This window comes from Scardinius erythrophthalmus, assembly GCF_964197995.2.
Source record: "Scardinius erythrophthalmus genome assembly, chromosome: 20".
NCBI lineage: Eukaryota > Metazoa > Chordata > Actinopteri > Cypriniformes > Leuciscidae > Scardinius > Scardinius erythrophthalmus.
In genome coordinates this window covers 5,693,944-5,710,212 of record NC_138240.1, presented here as the reverse complement: position 1 = coordinate 5,710,212, position 16,269 = coordinate 5,693,944, and the positions used below count along the sequence as shown (strand labels likewise).

Genomic DNA, 16,269 nt, shown 5'->3' with positions numbered 1-16,269 from the left:
TGTATAATATGAGGATGCTTTTAAAATAAACGTGGTGCACTGTAATTGTCCAATTAATGACACAGACACCGCAAATAAGGACGGTAAGTCAGGGTTTAAGAATGTACAGTGTGAAACATCAGCGTATGAATACCCAGGATTAATTGTTATTAACCCCTGGTAAATTATGAGCAGTGTGAAACGTGAAGCAAGATAACCCAGGATTCTGTTTACCCGGGGCTTGCAATGACCCAGGGTTGATTATTTCAAGTGTGAAAAGCCCTTATGTGTCTTTTAAACCCCATCTAAGCCAAAGGCGACAGTGGCAAGGAGCCCAAACTCCATCAGTTACAGGCGTTCGGTTCCAAAAATCGGATCCAGAGTCAGCAGTCGTAGCATTTCCATGCTTTTGACAGCGGCTATAGATGCAGATAAAGTTATCCAGAGGTGATAAAGCGCTTTGTTCTGCCTTCCTAGACCATTGTCGAGTTTAACGCGTCAAAGAGTAAAAAAAAAACTCCCATCCGTTCTATTTTCCACCGTCGCCATACCTTCACTGAGATAAAAATCTTTAATTAAGATGTAAATCTGGGATTGATGGAATAATTAGTGCAAGCCTTTACTGCACCCATTGGAAAATGACATTTGTTTGCATATTAATGGCATATCCCCAGACTTTACATGACCTTGTGACAGTCGCTGCGCAGTGCAATTAGCAGCAGATCAAGCAAAGCGGCGGATTTAATGGCCGACGTGTTCGTCGCGCACAAACTCTGTTTCTGAGCACCATAGAGCCTGACCTTTGACCTCAGCCAGCTCGTCACCTGCCCGGCCTCTCTGTATCCGTGCTTGGATGACAGATGTGTAAATGAAAAGATATGATACATAGGAGTCTGACAATACATTGTCAGGTCACACGCTTTCTGGCTCTCGGACTGGTGCGACTTTGCAGGCTCGATGGAAACTCTTTGGTTTGACAGTGAAAAGGCGACCTTGAGACTCGCCGGCACGCGAGTTTCTCCGCCGCTCAGGGCTGTCGAGTCTGTTTTATTAAAGTACAGCTTGGAGTGTTGCAGTATATTAACTCAGGTTGCATGGTGATTGTTTACCTCCCACTGGTTAAATATTTAAAAAAAAAGTGACATTTTATGAGTTCCAGTTTTAGCATAATATAATAAAACAATGACGTATAACTCATAAATGGATTGTGAACTACTGCATTAGCAGGATAATTAGCGGTACAGAGATGGAGGGTCATACTAACAAGGTTTCTATCAAAAATAATTGAGCTTTCTTTGAGATCTCAGACACCAGAGTGCTTTGTTGATTATTTAAACCATTGCTTTATTTCATTGAATTCTTAGGTAATTATTGTGGCTTTTTGGTATCAGAATTGGAACAGATTGTGTATTGGTAATATTCAGTCAGCTAAATTTGTACATTTTCTGAAGAAAGGGAGAGATGCCACCACCTTAACAAACTGCTCAATTTGAGGTATCCTTCATTAGGTTTAATACTTAAGGTTATGGATTTGAATGAACGACCAATTCTTTTCAGTGAATCAAAAGCATCACCAGCACCTGTAAATTTAATAACAGTCCTGCAATGTCGCTGAATAGAGGAATGTACATGTGAAAACCTTTGATTCAATTCTATAAACTCTAAAACTTTTCTCTCAAATTGCTTCAGTTGCACACAGATATTTTGATTACATTTTCCTCACTTTGTAATGTCCAATTAAAGGCAGTTTTATCAGGTTGAAACTCGGTTGAGAAGAATGAAATTGGATCTGGTGTCAGTGTACAGATGGATGAGGTTAGACAGACATATGGTTTTACATCACTGTTTTATAGGAGGAAAGTTTGAAGTGAGAAGAACAGACAATCCCATAATGCACTGCTCCTCGTGTACATGTATGTGCGCCTGTGGGTTGACCTAAAGTTGTACATGTTTTGCTTTATTCTCTGATTTTGATGTATTCTCTTCCTCTCCAGCGGCACGGAAAGCAGAGAGGTGATCTTTGAGCGAGTGTCACGATTCATGGTTCATTTTTAAACCCCTTAGCGTATATTATTATTCTAGAACTATTACTGTAGCTCATACTTAGAGTTATGGACATGAATAATACCTCAAATTGTGCGGCTTGTTGACAATATCTGGTTTGAGTTATATATTGTTGTTGCTTTGGAAATTTAGAGAAAAAATGTTTCTATCCCATTCTTTCATTCGCATCAGTTTCATTGTCTTTCTCTCGCGTCAATGACAGCCAACACGAAGAGCCTTCAAAAAATGACGCCCATCCCTCCCATCTCACCATAACATGATTTATAATTACTGGAACGGTTGCTCTTAACCTTTTGTGTTCGTTTATTTCAGTTTCGCAAATCCAGATAGCCTTTGTAGTGGGTGTCCTGTGGATCTATCGTCTTTTATCAGCACACATAATGCCGAATAATGACTGGCACACCCTGTGGTTTTGTTCACTGGTTATTATGTTCTTTTGTTGACAAGACAGTACCCTTCTCCATATAATTAATATTTGGACATGTGCACGTATCTCAATTTCTCCTGTTGCGATGACGCAATTCTCAGCCTCATGTTTTCACTGTGATATTAAAGCTGGTCGAGCAGATGTTCAGCTTCTGACCTTTTTATCACAAAAACATTTTTTTTTTTTTTTTTTTTTTGCAAACCTCATTTTGTTTCTCCTTGTGCCCTTTGATGTTTGAGTGATATTTGTTCTGAAATTTTTATATATATATATATATATATATATATATATATATATGTATGTTTTAAACATTATGCTCAAATGTGCCAGAATGACATTCATCATAATAAATATTATTCTTTCTCTTGTAATATAATGTAATTCACGGTTTTATTTATTTATTAGAATAATTATATCCTATAACTATATAGGATAGATATTTCATTCATATTTGCTATTTATATTTAATTATCCTAAATAATATTTACTATCCCTGTATGCTTATGATTAAGTATTGTATACAAAAATTATATATATGTAGTATGTGTATATATTTTTTATAGATAAATATATATTTTAAATACATTATTAAAAACAAGGATATATACTGTGTATATATACATGTATGGATTGAGATGGATGATAGATTGATAGATTGATTATACATTTTCATTTGAAAGATAATTTTCGAGTTAGTTTATCTGATATTTCAGGGTTCATCGACAGTTCAAACAGCTTATAAAGGCGTGTGGCCCAGTTTTGTTACACACACATATGTAACCCCATGTTTCTGGGGCCTTTCATCGCGTCTTCCTCGTTTTGTTTGCCAGTAGCCGCTCTCCTCAGGGAAACGCGCCGCGCACCGTTGCCATGAGTGATGGCTTTCACGAACAGCCACTGCCAAATGCATACTCGTTTTTTTGGCTCGGGAGGGGAAGGGGGGCGGCTCTGACCTGCATCTTATTCTTCTCGTTGTTGTCGTGGCTTTGTATTCAATTCCCCAAGAGCTCTTTAGCCTCTAGCCACCAACATGGCCGAGCCAAAGGGAGAGAGTGGAAGAAGGGGGCATGGGGGATAAAAACACCAAAGTGTACCTCTGGAAATGGTTTGTGTCCATGGCAACGAGGGGAAGCTGGAAGATGGATTTGCAGTGTAATTCAAATCAGACCCATTTGGTAGAGTTTGTATTGTATTACTGTTCCTGCGGAGGGGCTCTTGTGGATTCTAGAAAATTAGTAGTATCGTGTCGGGTAGAAAGGACTGTGGTTAAAAGCTTCAGCAGGTCTATTATTGTTCGCCCAGGCTAGTCGCATTTGCTCGACTGATGTGATGGATCCGTCATGGGTTTAGTTGGGTTGCTATGTTTGTTAAGAGCAAACAGGTCTCCGTAGACGCTGTTAGCGGCTCTCAACAGTGTCTCTCAGTGTTCATTAATGTTCTATTCATGGTTTGGTCTTTTAAAGATTGCACATTTACTGGTTCACCTCACTGACGGCTCTAGGTGTATTAACAGCTAGCACACTACTGGAAACTTGTGCTAATTGTGCTCGAGGACTGGATGCTTCTAGCCTGATAGCACACAGATGCCATTAAGACATTCATTCATCTGGAACTTGTTTTCAAGCTTCTTCTGCCTTGCAAAAAATACCATGCCATTCAACATCCAACACCCGTAATGTATGTGAATCCGGTGGTTTTAAGATGTTTTTCAAATGTTTCTACACAAACACATGTATACATATACAGAACAAGATTTGGAAAATGAAACTGAAACACTGGCCAATATAGAGGTTTCACATCTATACATGCGTGGACAATCTTCACTGATTTTACTTTCTATCAATAAGCGCAGAGTGTGAAAGTTGATTTAGGAGAGCAAAAGCACAGCTGTACATAAAATATTGCAGTCTACACAACATAATGGGAGACATATCAGAGTTCAAAAGAGGACAAATTGTTAGTGCGCATCTCGCTGGCTCATCTGTGACCAGGACAGCAAGTCTTTGTGGTGTATCAGGAGCTGTAGTATCCATGGTAGTGTTGGCATACCACCACGTAGGACGAACCACATCCAACAGGAGGAACTGTCGACGCGAGGAAGCTGAAAGGGATGTCCAGGCAGGTACTAACCCGGATTGTATCTAAAAAGCATAAAACCCTAGCTGCCCAACTCACTGCAGGATTAATGCGCACCTCAACTTTCCTGTTTCCACCTAAACTGTTTGTCAGGAGCTCCATAGGGTCAATATTAATGTTAGGGCTGCCATAGCCAAACCTTTGGTCACTCTGCCAATTCCAAATGGCAGTTTCATTGGTGCCAACAGTGCAAATCATGGGCTGTGGACAATGTGAAACTTGTTTTGCTCTCCGATGAGTCCACTTTCACTGTCTTTCCCACATCTGTGGGAGTTACGGTGTGGAGAAACCCCAAAGAGGCGTAACATCTGGACTGTTGCTGCCCAGAATGAAGCCCAGAGTGGATCGGTGATGGTTTGGGCTGCAATATCATGGCATTCCCGACTGTGCTTGATGGGCGTCACTGCCAAAGACTACCGAACCATTCTGGAGGACCATGTGCTCACCCAATGGTTCAAACTTTGTACCCTGAAGCTGGTGCCGTGTATCAGCATGATAATTATATATAATAATTATGAACATGAAAGTGAAGTTGGACATCTCCCGTGGCCTGCACAGTCAACAGATCTGAATATTATTGAGCCACTTTGGGGTGTTTTGGAGGAGTGAGTCAGGAAATGTCACATAGTGACATTTAAAACGTTTTTATACATTCTAATATTCAAATATGTTTTATATGTTCATTTTATTAAAGTACTGGTCTATGTTCAAAACACTTATCTAATATTTACATTTTAATTTAAATCTCATTTTATTCATCTGCAAGCGTTTAAAATGTTAAAATTTGATAACATTATTTACAATGTACATACTGATTCCGTTTTTTTTAGGTTGTTTATCAGACGTTTGTACTGTAGAAAGTGACGTCACTTCAGTCTGTGCTTCTGCTTTAGTCCAGCATGCTTCTGAAAGATTGAAACCAAGTGGGGAAAGTCAAGTGAAAGAAAACCATTGTTTAAATCGCTGATGACTAATGTCTGCAAACCGTAAAGGTCGTGTTCCAGACAGACTTCCCGAAAGGCACCCAGAAAAACTGTTGTCTTTCAATAAGCCCTCACTCAAACAGGTGGACGGGTCTCCTATTGTTCCTCTCACTAATCAAAGTCAAAGAGACAATTGACCCAGACTCTCCGAGCACTTAGTCCTTTACGTATATCAATTAATGCACTTCATCGATTTTTCCTCGCCCTGTCTTTCACCCCTCACTCGATCTTAACAACCTGTCCACCCAGTCATCTTAGAGCATCGCTATCGGAGTTCTCCATCATGAAAGGCCACTGGAGTTTTCAAGGTTTTCATCCTGTTTCTGCCCTAGTTCTTCATTTACAGAGTGCTCAGTGTGACCTTAGAGATAATAAAGCAATATTACTTGGACTGGAATGATGGGAGACCAGTGGAAAACATTCTGGAATTATCATCATAAAAAGGACACCGAATATGGAAGCGTAATAGATTTCTTCGAAAATTGGAATAGCTAAGCTGGTGCTCAGAGAGTGGAGATCTCAGCTGGGGGGAAATGAGTCGGTTCAAATGGAATCAGTTGCACTACCACTCCTCAAACTAGTTCAGATGGAGAGATGAGGGAAATGAAGAGAGCTTGGAAGGTTAAAGTCTGTTCAACCAAAAATACTCTCCCTCATGTCATTGCAAACCCATATGATTTTCTCTCTTCTGCAGAAGTACCAGGTACTTTGAAGAGCCTTCAAGCAGCTGGTTTCTATACAGGAAAAGCATAAATGACAAGAAAGCATTTTAAAAGCTCTATTAAAGTAGCCCGTATGACTCACGGAATATATTCCAAGTATTTTGAAGTAAAACAATAGCTTTGTGTGATTAACAGACCTGGGGCAAGTTGCATAAACTTAGCCACTATGTTAAGACTGTGTCTTAAGAGCTAGTTTGGAAGAGGTAATCAGTCTTTCTTTTCCGATTCAGATTAGACTGCTCTACCTTCTTGTGTAACTGCCTTAAAGTTAGTCTTGAAGAAAAGAAATTATACTTTTAAGACTAGCCTAAGCAGTTTATGCAACCAGCCATAGATCTCAATAGCTCTTAATTTGCATTTACTTGTTGCTGAATGAATCCTGTGAATCATGTTGGATATGTTTGCTAAAAGAATGAATGTGAAATGTCATTCATGCGTGCACATATTCAGATTTGGTGTGTGGATGCATTGCGCCAGGCTTGACGTCAATGACGGCAAATGCCACATGCCCTCTAGTTTAAATATGTGCATGTGCAAATGAGATTTTCAGTGAAAAACAACAGAGTTCTTACATGACTTCAGAAGATTTGAGGTCATATAGACCACTTTTATAGTGCTTTTTTTTTATATGCTATCATTGAATGGAAAAGAGCAGCTCTTATTTTGTGTTAGTAAATGTAAGTAAGTATATTAATAATTAAAATGTATGTGCCTTTTAAGTAAAACGAAAATGAAATCATATGAAATATCATTCCTGCATGCACATATTCAAACTCTCTGTGATGTCAATGATATCAAAATTCATTGGTTTCCACATTTTCTAGTTTAAAGGTCCCGTTCTTCGTGATCCCATGTTTCAAACTTTAGTTAGTGTGTAATGTTGCTGTTAGAGCATAAAGAATATCTGTAAAATTATAAAGCTCAAAGTTCAATGCCAAGCAAGATATTTTATTTAACAGAAGTCGACTACAGTGAACGGCTCGTTTGGACTACATCCCTCTACTTCCTTCTTTAATGATGTCACTAGAACCGTTTTTTGACTAACCTCCGCCCACAGGAATGCTCCCTCAACTCTACTGGCTACTTGCGCACTTCTTATAACTTACTGTTTACTCAGCTCTTAGAGGGATTTTCTGAAGTAAAACTGACGCTTCATCTTTTGTGTGATGTACAATAAACTTTATTAAACTCATCAGTATATGTTTGATCATCATTCAGCAGACTTGGATACATAGCCTACAAGCAGATGACAAATACGTTATAATAACCGTAATTAAACTACTAAACTATACCTGTTTCATCTCTATACAGCACTCTGACTCTGTAGGCATTATTGTCCGACTCGAAATGAACACCGTTATTGAGAGTTTCTGATATTATCATCATTCCGTGAGGTGAAATTGTCCTGAGAGACTGAGCGCGAGCTCATGAAGCTCCGCCCCCTGTGCCGTGCAGCAGCAGCTCATTTGCATTTAAAGGGCACACACTAAAACAGCTCGTTTTTCTGTGCCCCAAAAAATGACAATTTAAACATGCTGTAAAAAATTATCTGTTGGGTATTTTGAGCTGAAACTTCACATACACACTCTGGGGACATCAGAGACTTATTTCACATCTTGTGAAAAGGGGCATAATACGGGACCTTTAAATATGGTTATGTGCAAACGCAATTTTAAGTGGAAATGTCATATGGACCGTGTATTTATTATGCAAGAGATTGATGCAAAATAAACAAATTTATGTAAAATAAAAATTAGAAAGTAGTTAAATATAAATATAAATATAAATAAATAAATAAATAATATAAATGTAAAAAGAAATCATACGAGGTTGGAGCAACCTGAGCATTATTAAATGATAGCAATATACATTTTTGGGTGATCTATACCTTGGCTAGGAATAACCTTCCTAAGGTTTCAATCCCGAGTATGCGCTTGAGCAAAAACACTTTTGTCCCTGTAACGTGTCCCCTAAGTCACATCAAACAAAAGTGTCCACTAAACGAATGCTTGCTTACATCGAGCATTGTTTCACTGTATGCTTCCTGTCATGGGCGATTTACAGCCCTCGTTGAGTTCCTGTCCCAGATTCCGCTTGCTGTACATGCTGCGCGTTGAGAGGGATCAATACAGTTTCAAGGAAACATTCCGGATGTCTCGCGACGACGAATCGTTGTTTTGTTGTCACCTGGGTATTTGTGTCCTGGGAGCCACCTTAGAACCACCCTACCTGGAAAAGGTGTCGATGTATCATAAATCGCATTAGTTCCAGGTCACCAGGAAGACAAGTGCAGTTTAATTGGACAAAAACTCATTTCACGAACGTAGGAAAGGGGGGGGAAAAAGCGAAAGCAAAAAGGGGCAGGAAGGCCTTTAAGGTGCATGTACCGAGAGATATCCTTTTCTATCTCTTTAATTAAGACTGCTCCCATTTCTTTTTACTTTCCTTAGACATATGGGTATAATTAAGGGAAAACAAATCATTACTGCTGTGTGCATTGCTGGTGAATAATGGCTTTGTCAGTATCGACTGCGCTTGCTTCATTTCACAGACAGACAGGTGCGCTGGAGGTAAAAATGCGGCTTTTTGCTTTTGCTGATGGAAAATAATGCCATCTTAGACATCGTGATGAATTAGATACCTGGGCTTCTGGCAAATATTTAGCTCCCCCCCACCACGTCTTGTTTTGAGGTGTTTGATGCAATCCGGGCGGCTGAGCTTTTACAGGCTTGTTCTCTATCTCTCCTCCGTGTGCCTTTTTCATTAGAGTATCTCTGGAGCAGCCTCAAAATTAAAGCGCATTTAATTTACTGAGCCTCGTTATGCATCACCAGCTTATACTGTACTTCTTGCTGCTGACATATAACAGTAATCAACAATAGCCGCGTTTAGGGCTGAAGTCGCTAAAATACGACTTGGTTTTCGGTGAGGATCACATATTTTAATGCGCCGTGTCACGAATGGTGGCACAAACATTGTTAAAATAGATGATCTGGGTCGGGTTATGATGAGGCTTTGTGTACATTAGCATAACTCTTTGCGGTTTAACACAAGCACGGGCGACTTTTAACTCCACTTAACACGTCTAACGAACATGCCAGTTTTATGAATGTTACAATATCTGGCAGCTTCTCTGCAGATGTACTTATGAGGAAACCAGGCCAGCTCACTCCCACGGACGCTTGGCGGCAAAAACAAATGAGAGCGCATAGGAGGAGTGTGTGCACCAGAGGCGTAGCAGTCGCTGGAACGGTCTCTGATACGCTAACAAATTACAGTGCTTGTCTCTTTCGCTTTTAGGAGGTAATCAATACCCTTAATGTGTCCCCTACACTTTTCTTTTGAAAAAAATGTCCAAAATCTTATATCACTGTAAGAGTAGTTTTGGTAACACTTTACATTAAGGTTCAAATCATTATTATTCAAATGCATTTGGTATAATTAACTTGCAATGAACATAATTTTGTACAGCATTTATTATTCTAGTTTAATGTTAATTTCTATAATTGTTCTAATACATTTTCAATTATGTTAATGTATCATGAACAAACATAAATAATGGGTATATATACACATATACACACACACACACACACACACACACACACACACACACACACACACACACACACACACACACACACACACACACACACACACACACACATATAGTGTATGTGTAAAGTTACATTTAATATTTATATAGAATATTTATTTTAGTATTAACATATTATATATTATTTATTTACCATTGTTCATTAATTCATTTGTTTTGACATAATTTTACAAATGTATTAATTGACTATAATTATGTTTTCTGTTTGCATTTAATATGTATAATGTATTAATAATTTAAATATAACTATGAAGTAATAAATAGAGATTAACATTAACCTATATTAATAAATGTTTTTTAAACTATTTGGGTAGCACTTTACAATAAGGGTCCATTTATTAATAATATTCAACTGCTAACCCTAACAATGAAAAATAATTCTAAAGCATTTTTTTAACTTACTTAATGTTAATTTCAGCATTTACTATTACATTATTAACATTTATTAAAAGTTGTACCTGTTCAAATTATTTAATAGACCTGAGCTGACATGAACTAACTATGAACAGTTGTACTTTCATTAACTAACGTTAACAAAGATTAATAAACACTGTAACAAATGATTTGCTTGTTAGTTAATCATACTTAATGCATAAACTTATGGAACCTTATTGTAAAGTGTTACCAAATATTGTTCATTTGTTAATTTGATATCTAATGCATCAGCTAATATTAATGAACTGAACCTTGATGTAAAGTGCTACTGTAATTTTATATTGTAGAAACTCAGTATATCAATATATATGGGTATTTTTTATTGTGATTCCAATTCAAATGTCTCAAATATCTCTACACCTGGGTAATTAAATATTTTGCAATTTGCTATTTTGTTTATACATTTTTTTTTTTTTTTTTTGGAAACTAAAAGATCAGATTGTTTAAACCAAATTATTGTATAGTTAAAAACGGTATAAAAAGTATGGTTCTGACTCTCAATTTTGATTGGATGAGCAACATTCGAAGCTGATTAAATTCTATATTAATGCAGCTGTATTCATTCTATAATGTTGCGACATTGCTCTGCAACCGCAAACTAAGTTTTACCGCATTGTTTACCTCCTTACTCCATGTTTGTGTCACTATCATGTGTAAATAATGAACAGCAGCCCTGACCACACAGATACAAATCCACATTTGTTTTGCTCCATATCGGCAGCATCAGAATCATTTTGTAGTGTTGATCCATTTTTTGGGACTGTGGGTATCTGTGGATATTTGACATGCATTGGTCTGAGTGGACAGGGAAAAGGAAAATCATGCTCACTGAAGCTTGAACGAGACGGGCCGCTGCTCTCTGCAAACGCCTCATATCAAGCGAGCGCCGCCAACTGCGGGCCATTGTGCAGGCCGGGATGTTTCGGTTTACTCATCCGTTTGTTTGTTTGTTTGTTTGTTTATTTCCAGGTGCTCCAGAAAGGAAGCCTGTGAGAAGTGGACCGAGCCGCTTCACTTCAGTACGGAGCTGAAACAGTGTGTTGACATCACTGTCACTCCTGATAACATGTCCGTGACCTCCGCTTCGACACAGGTGATTGAATTTTATATGCTACTCCAGAAGCATAAAATCACTCCAGTATAGCGCCGTAACTGTCTTCATAATGCAATTTTATCATGGACACTCACAACGGCGTCCTTTACGAGGTTTTTACAGTATATTGCTTTAACTCTTTGATAAAAAATCAAATACTGTATAAAAATAACTTTGCCATTAATGTATTATAAACGGACCTGAATCAATGAGTAAATATATATAGTAAATATAAAATATAGTTTATTTAAATCAATATGATAGATAGATAGATAGATAGATAGATAGATAGATAGATCGATCTATTGTATGGCTTCAGAAGATTTTTATTATTTGTTTATGGTGATTTATTTAATTAAATGGGGGGGGATGCTGTCTTCATCTTATGTTTTTCTTATAAAAAAAGAAAGTAAAACAGCTTTAAAATGACATGAGTGTGAGGAAATGATGGCAGGACTTTCATTTTGTTCGTTAATGCTAACAGTACCGTGACAAAATGCTGTTTTCACGCATTTTAAGTAAGCTGGTCATGTGATCATCTTGCATATCTGACTGGAGATTGTGTGTGTTTGTGTTTCAGTTGAGTGTGAAGGTAGCTAACGTCCCGAACCTCTCTGTTGGGGTGACATGTGTGTTTGAGGAGCTAACAGAAAGTCCTGGAGAAGTTCTGGACAAAGGACAAATCAACTGCATGTCCCCGTCCCTGCGGGACGTCCCATATGTCACCCAGGGATACGGTAAGAGACATGAAGTGCCATTCAAAATGCATTTGACATCCGTAATGTGATTGTGTTTTTGACTGGAAATTGAAATAGTTTAGGATGAGACTAGATTGGATCATAAAAAGCTGAAATAGTATTGGTTATTTTTCTCTGCCCATGTTGCATTAGTTGTATCAGCTAACACAGGGTTTCTCAAACTCTGTCCTGAAGGGCCACTGTCCTGCACAGTTTAGCTCCAACCCCAACCCTGATCAAACACACCTTTGAGAACACACCTCTGAGTTTGAGAAACCCTGAGCTGAAACTACTGAAATTCCACTCTTCATCTACTTTTCCAGGGTTGAACCATCTATAGTAACTAAGAGTCTTAGAAAGGGTAATACAATGTTTAATTTGACGGAAAAAGAGGCTGAAGGACAGATGCATACAGTACTTCATTCAGCAGGTTGCATTAATGTCCTACACCATGTCTTATTTACAAAACCCATATTTTCACCATTTAGTCCACTAGTAATGTGTTGGAAAAAATGTATTTTTCAATGCAACATCAAGTACAACCCATTATCATGCATGTGAAATCTACCCTGATAAGGTCCAAACAGCAAAGAATGTTTCCTCATGCTCTAGACGCAAAGCTGACCATCTCAGAAAGTTGATCTCTTTTGGTTGATGACACACTGTCAGCACTGATAGCTTCTTTAATCATCATAATATCACATGGCTAATATTGTAAATAACTACCTCCTGCTGAGTCTTGGTTTCGTTCTCAGTTTGCTTTTTACATCCTGGGTTTTTTTCCTTTCCAATATCACCTATTCAGATTAAAGGAATGAATGGAATATTGGACAGGAAAAAAAATTAAACATTTTTGTAATATGGCTTATTTTTTCATCAAATTTTTTGAGGAGGCACTGCCTCCCTTGCCTCCTCGGCAGAAACGCCCCTATGCGTTTGCTTTTTTCTTTTCTTTTTGTATTTTTGTTATTTACCACCATGTAAATATTTTTTATTAAAAACTGGATATTGGATTTCAAGCCTCATTGATAATATATACACTACTGTTCAAAGGTTTGGGGGTCAATGAGATTTTTTTTAAAGCAATTAATACTTTTTTTCATTGAGGTATTGATAAAAAGTGGCCGTAAAGACATTTTGTAATGTTACAAAAATATTTTTCACAAAAAAATGTACGCAGCACAACATTGATTATAATAATAAATGTTTCTTGGGCAGCAAATCATCATATTAGAATGATTTCTGAAGGATCATGTGACACTGAAGACTGGAGTAATGATGCTGAAAATTCAGCTTTGAATCAGGAATAAATTGCAATAGTTGCATTTATCATTTCACAATATTACAGTTTTTTTCTGTATTTTGATCAAATAAATGCTGCCTTTCAGAAACATTCTATTTTATATTGTATATTTGTTTTTGTTTTCATTTATTGCTTTATTTTATGTTTTTGGCATATTTAATTTGGTGTGGACAAAAACAAGTACTATCTGATTAGGTACTTTTATTTTCACAAGCCCTGTTTTCCATGCCGTTTGTCCATTGGAAGTTTGTGGAACAACACATTTTCAGTCTTTCGACAGTCGGACGGACTGTACATCTGTCACCCACGGCCTCGTTTTCATTTGCGTCAAATTAAATACATCTACTCTGACCAAGTCTATTAAGCTGCTCTTTAGAGCTGCTGTGGAGCAATTTGTGCTTTAGAAATAAAATTGTATTTGATTTAATTGAATTTTTTCCTTCCGTTTTCCCCATTTTGTCCCTGCCTTTTTCTTTTCTTTTGTGATGACTGATAATTACACAAATCTCTTTAGAGCCCCCTGTAGCTTTGAGACTTAACTTCATTTTCCCCTTTTTCATTTTCCTGGTTTTTAAGGTGCTCTAAGAATTCCAAATCTCATGATGGTAACTTTTAGGCTCCGGAAGCCTGGTAGTCCCATTAATAACAATTAATGCATGTGCAAATGGAAATATTATGTCAATTATAGTGAAGTGAGGCCCACAAGTATAATTTGATGGGCAGAGATGTAGTCATTATGGAACGCAAAAGGGTTGCTGAGTTTGAAACGTAAGTGCATTTCGCTCACAGATGGAAGAAGTGGATAAATGGTCTCGCAATCAAATATATTCGAAACGTGAACATTACTGAGTATATGTGCAGAGCGGGGCACATCACTGCTCAGCCTGCATTAGACCAACAGTGCGAGTTCAAATGACCCTTCTCGTGCTAACTTCATTTCTCATGCATTTTCTCCGCCTAACTCTTCATTAATGTCTCTTTCCATTCTTTTCCAGGCGATAAACGGGTCGTGAAGCTCTCTCTGAAGTCCAAAGAGACGGGCCTCAAATTCATCACCACCGATTTCGTCTTCTACAACTGCAGCGTCTTGCAATCGTAAGTGCTCCGGTCAAAGATGTCTTTGTGACGTGTGAAACTGCCAGCCGGGTGTGATTGGATTCGCAGTCATTGAACTAGTTTCCTTCACAGCCGCCGTTATCCACTTTGTCAGCACTTTGACCATTTTTCCTTCCTCAAATGATTCAGCACTTTTCATCCAGCCTCACGTCTTCACTCTTAAAACAGCCAGCGCAGCTGCTGGAGATATTAACTTAAAAAAAATAAAAATAATTTTAGTGAAGAGAAAGATCTCAAAAACATGCTAGTAAAGAGAGCAAGCTGAAGCCCAATGGTTAAACTGGACCTATTATGCAAAATTCACTTTATAAGGTGTTTGAAATATGATTTGTGTCCACAGTATGTGTTATCAACCAGCCTATAATGGTAAAAAATCCACCCACGGTTCCAGATTTCCACTTACATTTACGTAAGAGTAGAGAGAAGCCCCTCTCAACTTAACTCCACAACAACTACATACATGTATTCACTAACCATTCAGAAACATCCAGTTGCGTTCTAAAAGTTGTAACTTCTTTCTGAGTCTCTCCATCATTGTCCGACTCCGGTTCGAACATGTAAGGCTGAACACTGCTACTGGCAATTTCTGATATTTTCAATGCGTGACATTCTTCTGAAGCATGAGCTGTAAAGGCTCCGCCCTCTTCTGGAAGGGGGCGGGAGCAGCAGCTCATTTGCATTTAAAGGGACACAATGTGTTTTTGCTCACACCCAAATAGGGGCAAATTTGACAAGCTCTAATAAATGGGGTATTTTGAGCTGAAACTTCACAGACACATTCTGGGAACACCTGAGACCTGTATTACATCTTGTGAAAAGCGGCGTAATAGGTCCATTTTAAAGCTCTGGGTGGGTAATATGATGGTTGCAGGTTCAAATCCAGGTAAAATCATTCTAGAAGTTACAGATTTTTTTTATTGTCTGCAGTATAAATGGTAAACACTTAAAAAAAAAGGGTAACAGTATTTTTACAGCATTTATTAATCTTGGTTAATCTTTATGTCTACTTTTTTAACATGAAACGTTAAAGATGACATTAATGCATTTTGAACTAAAATGAAGCTATAAAAAGTTATTGATCATTGATAGTTCATGTTCAACAAATATAACCTTTTTGTAAAGTGTTAGCTGTGCATTAGCATTCTTTATGGCTACATAAGTCACATTTTGGTGAAATCATGTTGGCTGAAATGTAATTATTTTTTACTGATACACACAAACACAACACAGATGTGCCATGATGAAGAGCTTGAGCGGGATTAGACAGATGTTCATGGATAGTGAAGTGTTTGTGTGCGTGTTTGTGTAATCATGTAATCAAAACCACATGCAAAATTTTATCTAGAATGCTTTAGATTCTAAAAAAAAGTCACTTTGAGCTGTATTCGTTAATATCTCTTCTTTTCCTTGCTAATGTTTCTGAATGTTTAGTTAATTGATATATACAGTATATTCACAGACTGTGGTGATGTGTTTCCACAGTTATTAGCATGGAAATCTTTATATATATATATACTCACCTAAAGGATTATTAGGAACACCATACTAATACTGTGTTTGAGTCTTCAACTGTCTTCAACTGTCCAATTTTGGTGAGCTCGTGCAAATTGTAGCCTCTTTTTCCTATTTGTAGTGGAGATGAGTGGTACCCGGTGGGG

At 37.7% G+C, this 16,269-nt stretch overlaps 1 protein-coding gene across 1 annotated transcript in view; it reads left to right on the top strand.

The window, feature by feature from the left end:
- Positions 1–16,269, top strand: part of plxna3 (plexin A3) — a 171,217-nt gene that overhangs the window by 78,778 nt on the left and 76,170 nt on the right. The window contains exons 6-8 of the mRNA XM_081349760.1: positions 11,332–11,455; positions 12,036–12,192; positions 14,491–14,590. Of these exons, the coding sequence (XP_081205886.1) occupies positions 11,332–11,455; positions 12,036–12,192; positions 14,491–14,590 (381 nt within the window). The remainder of the gene's footprint in view (positions 1–11,331; positions 11,456–12,035; positions 12,193–14,490; positions 14,591–16,269) is intronic.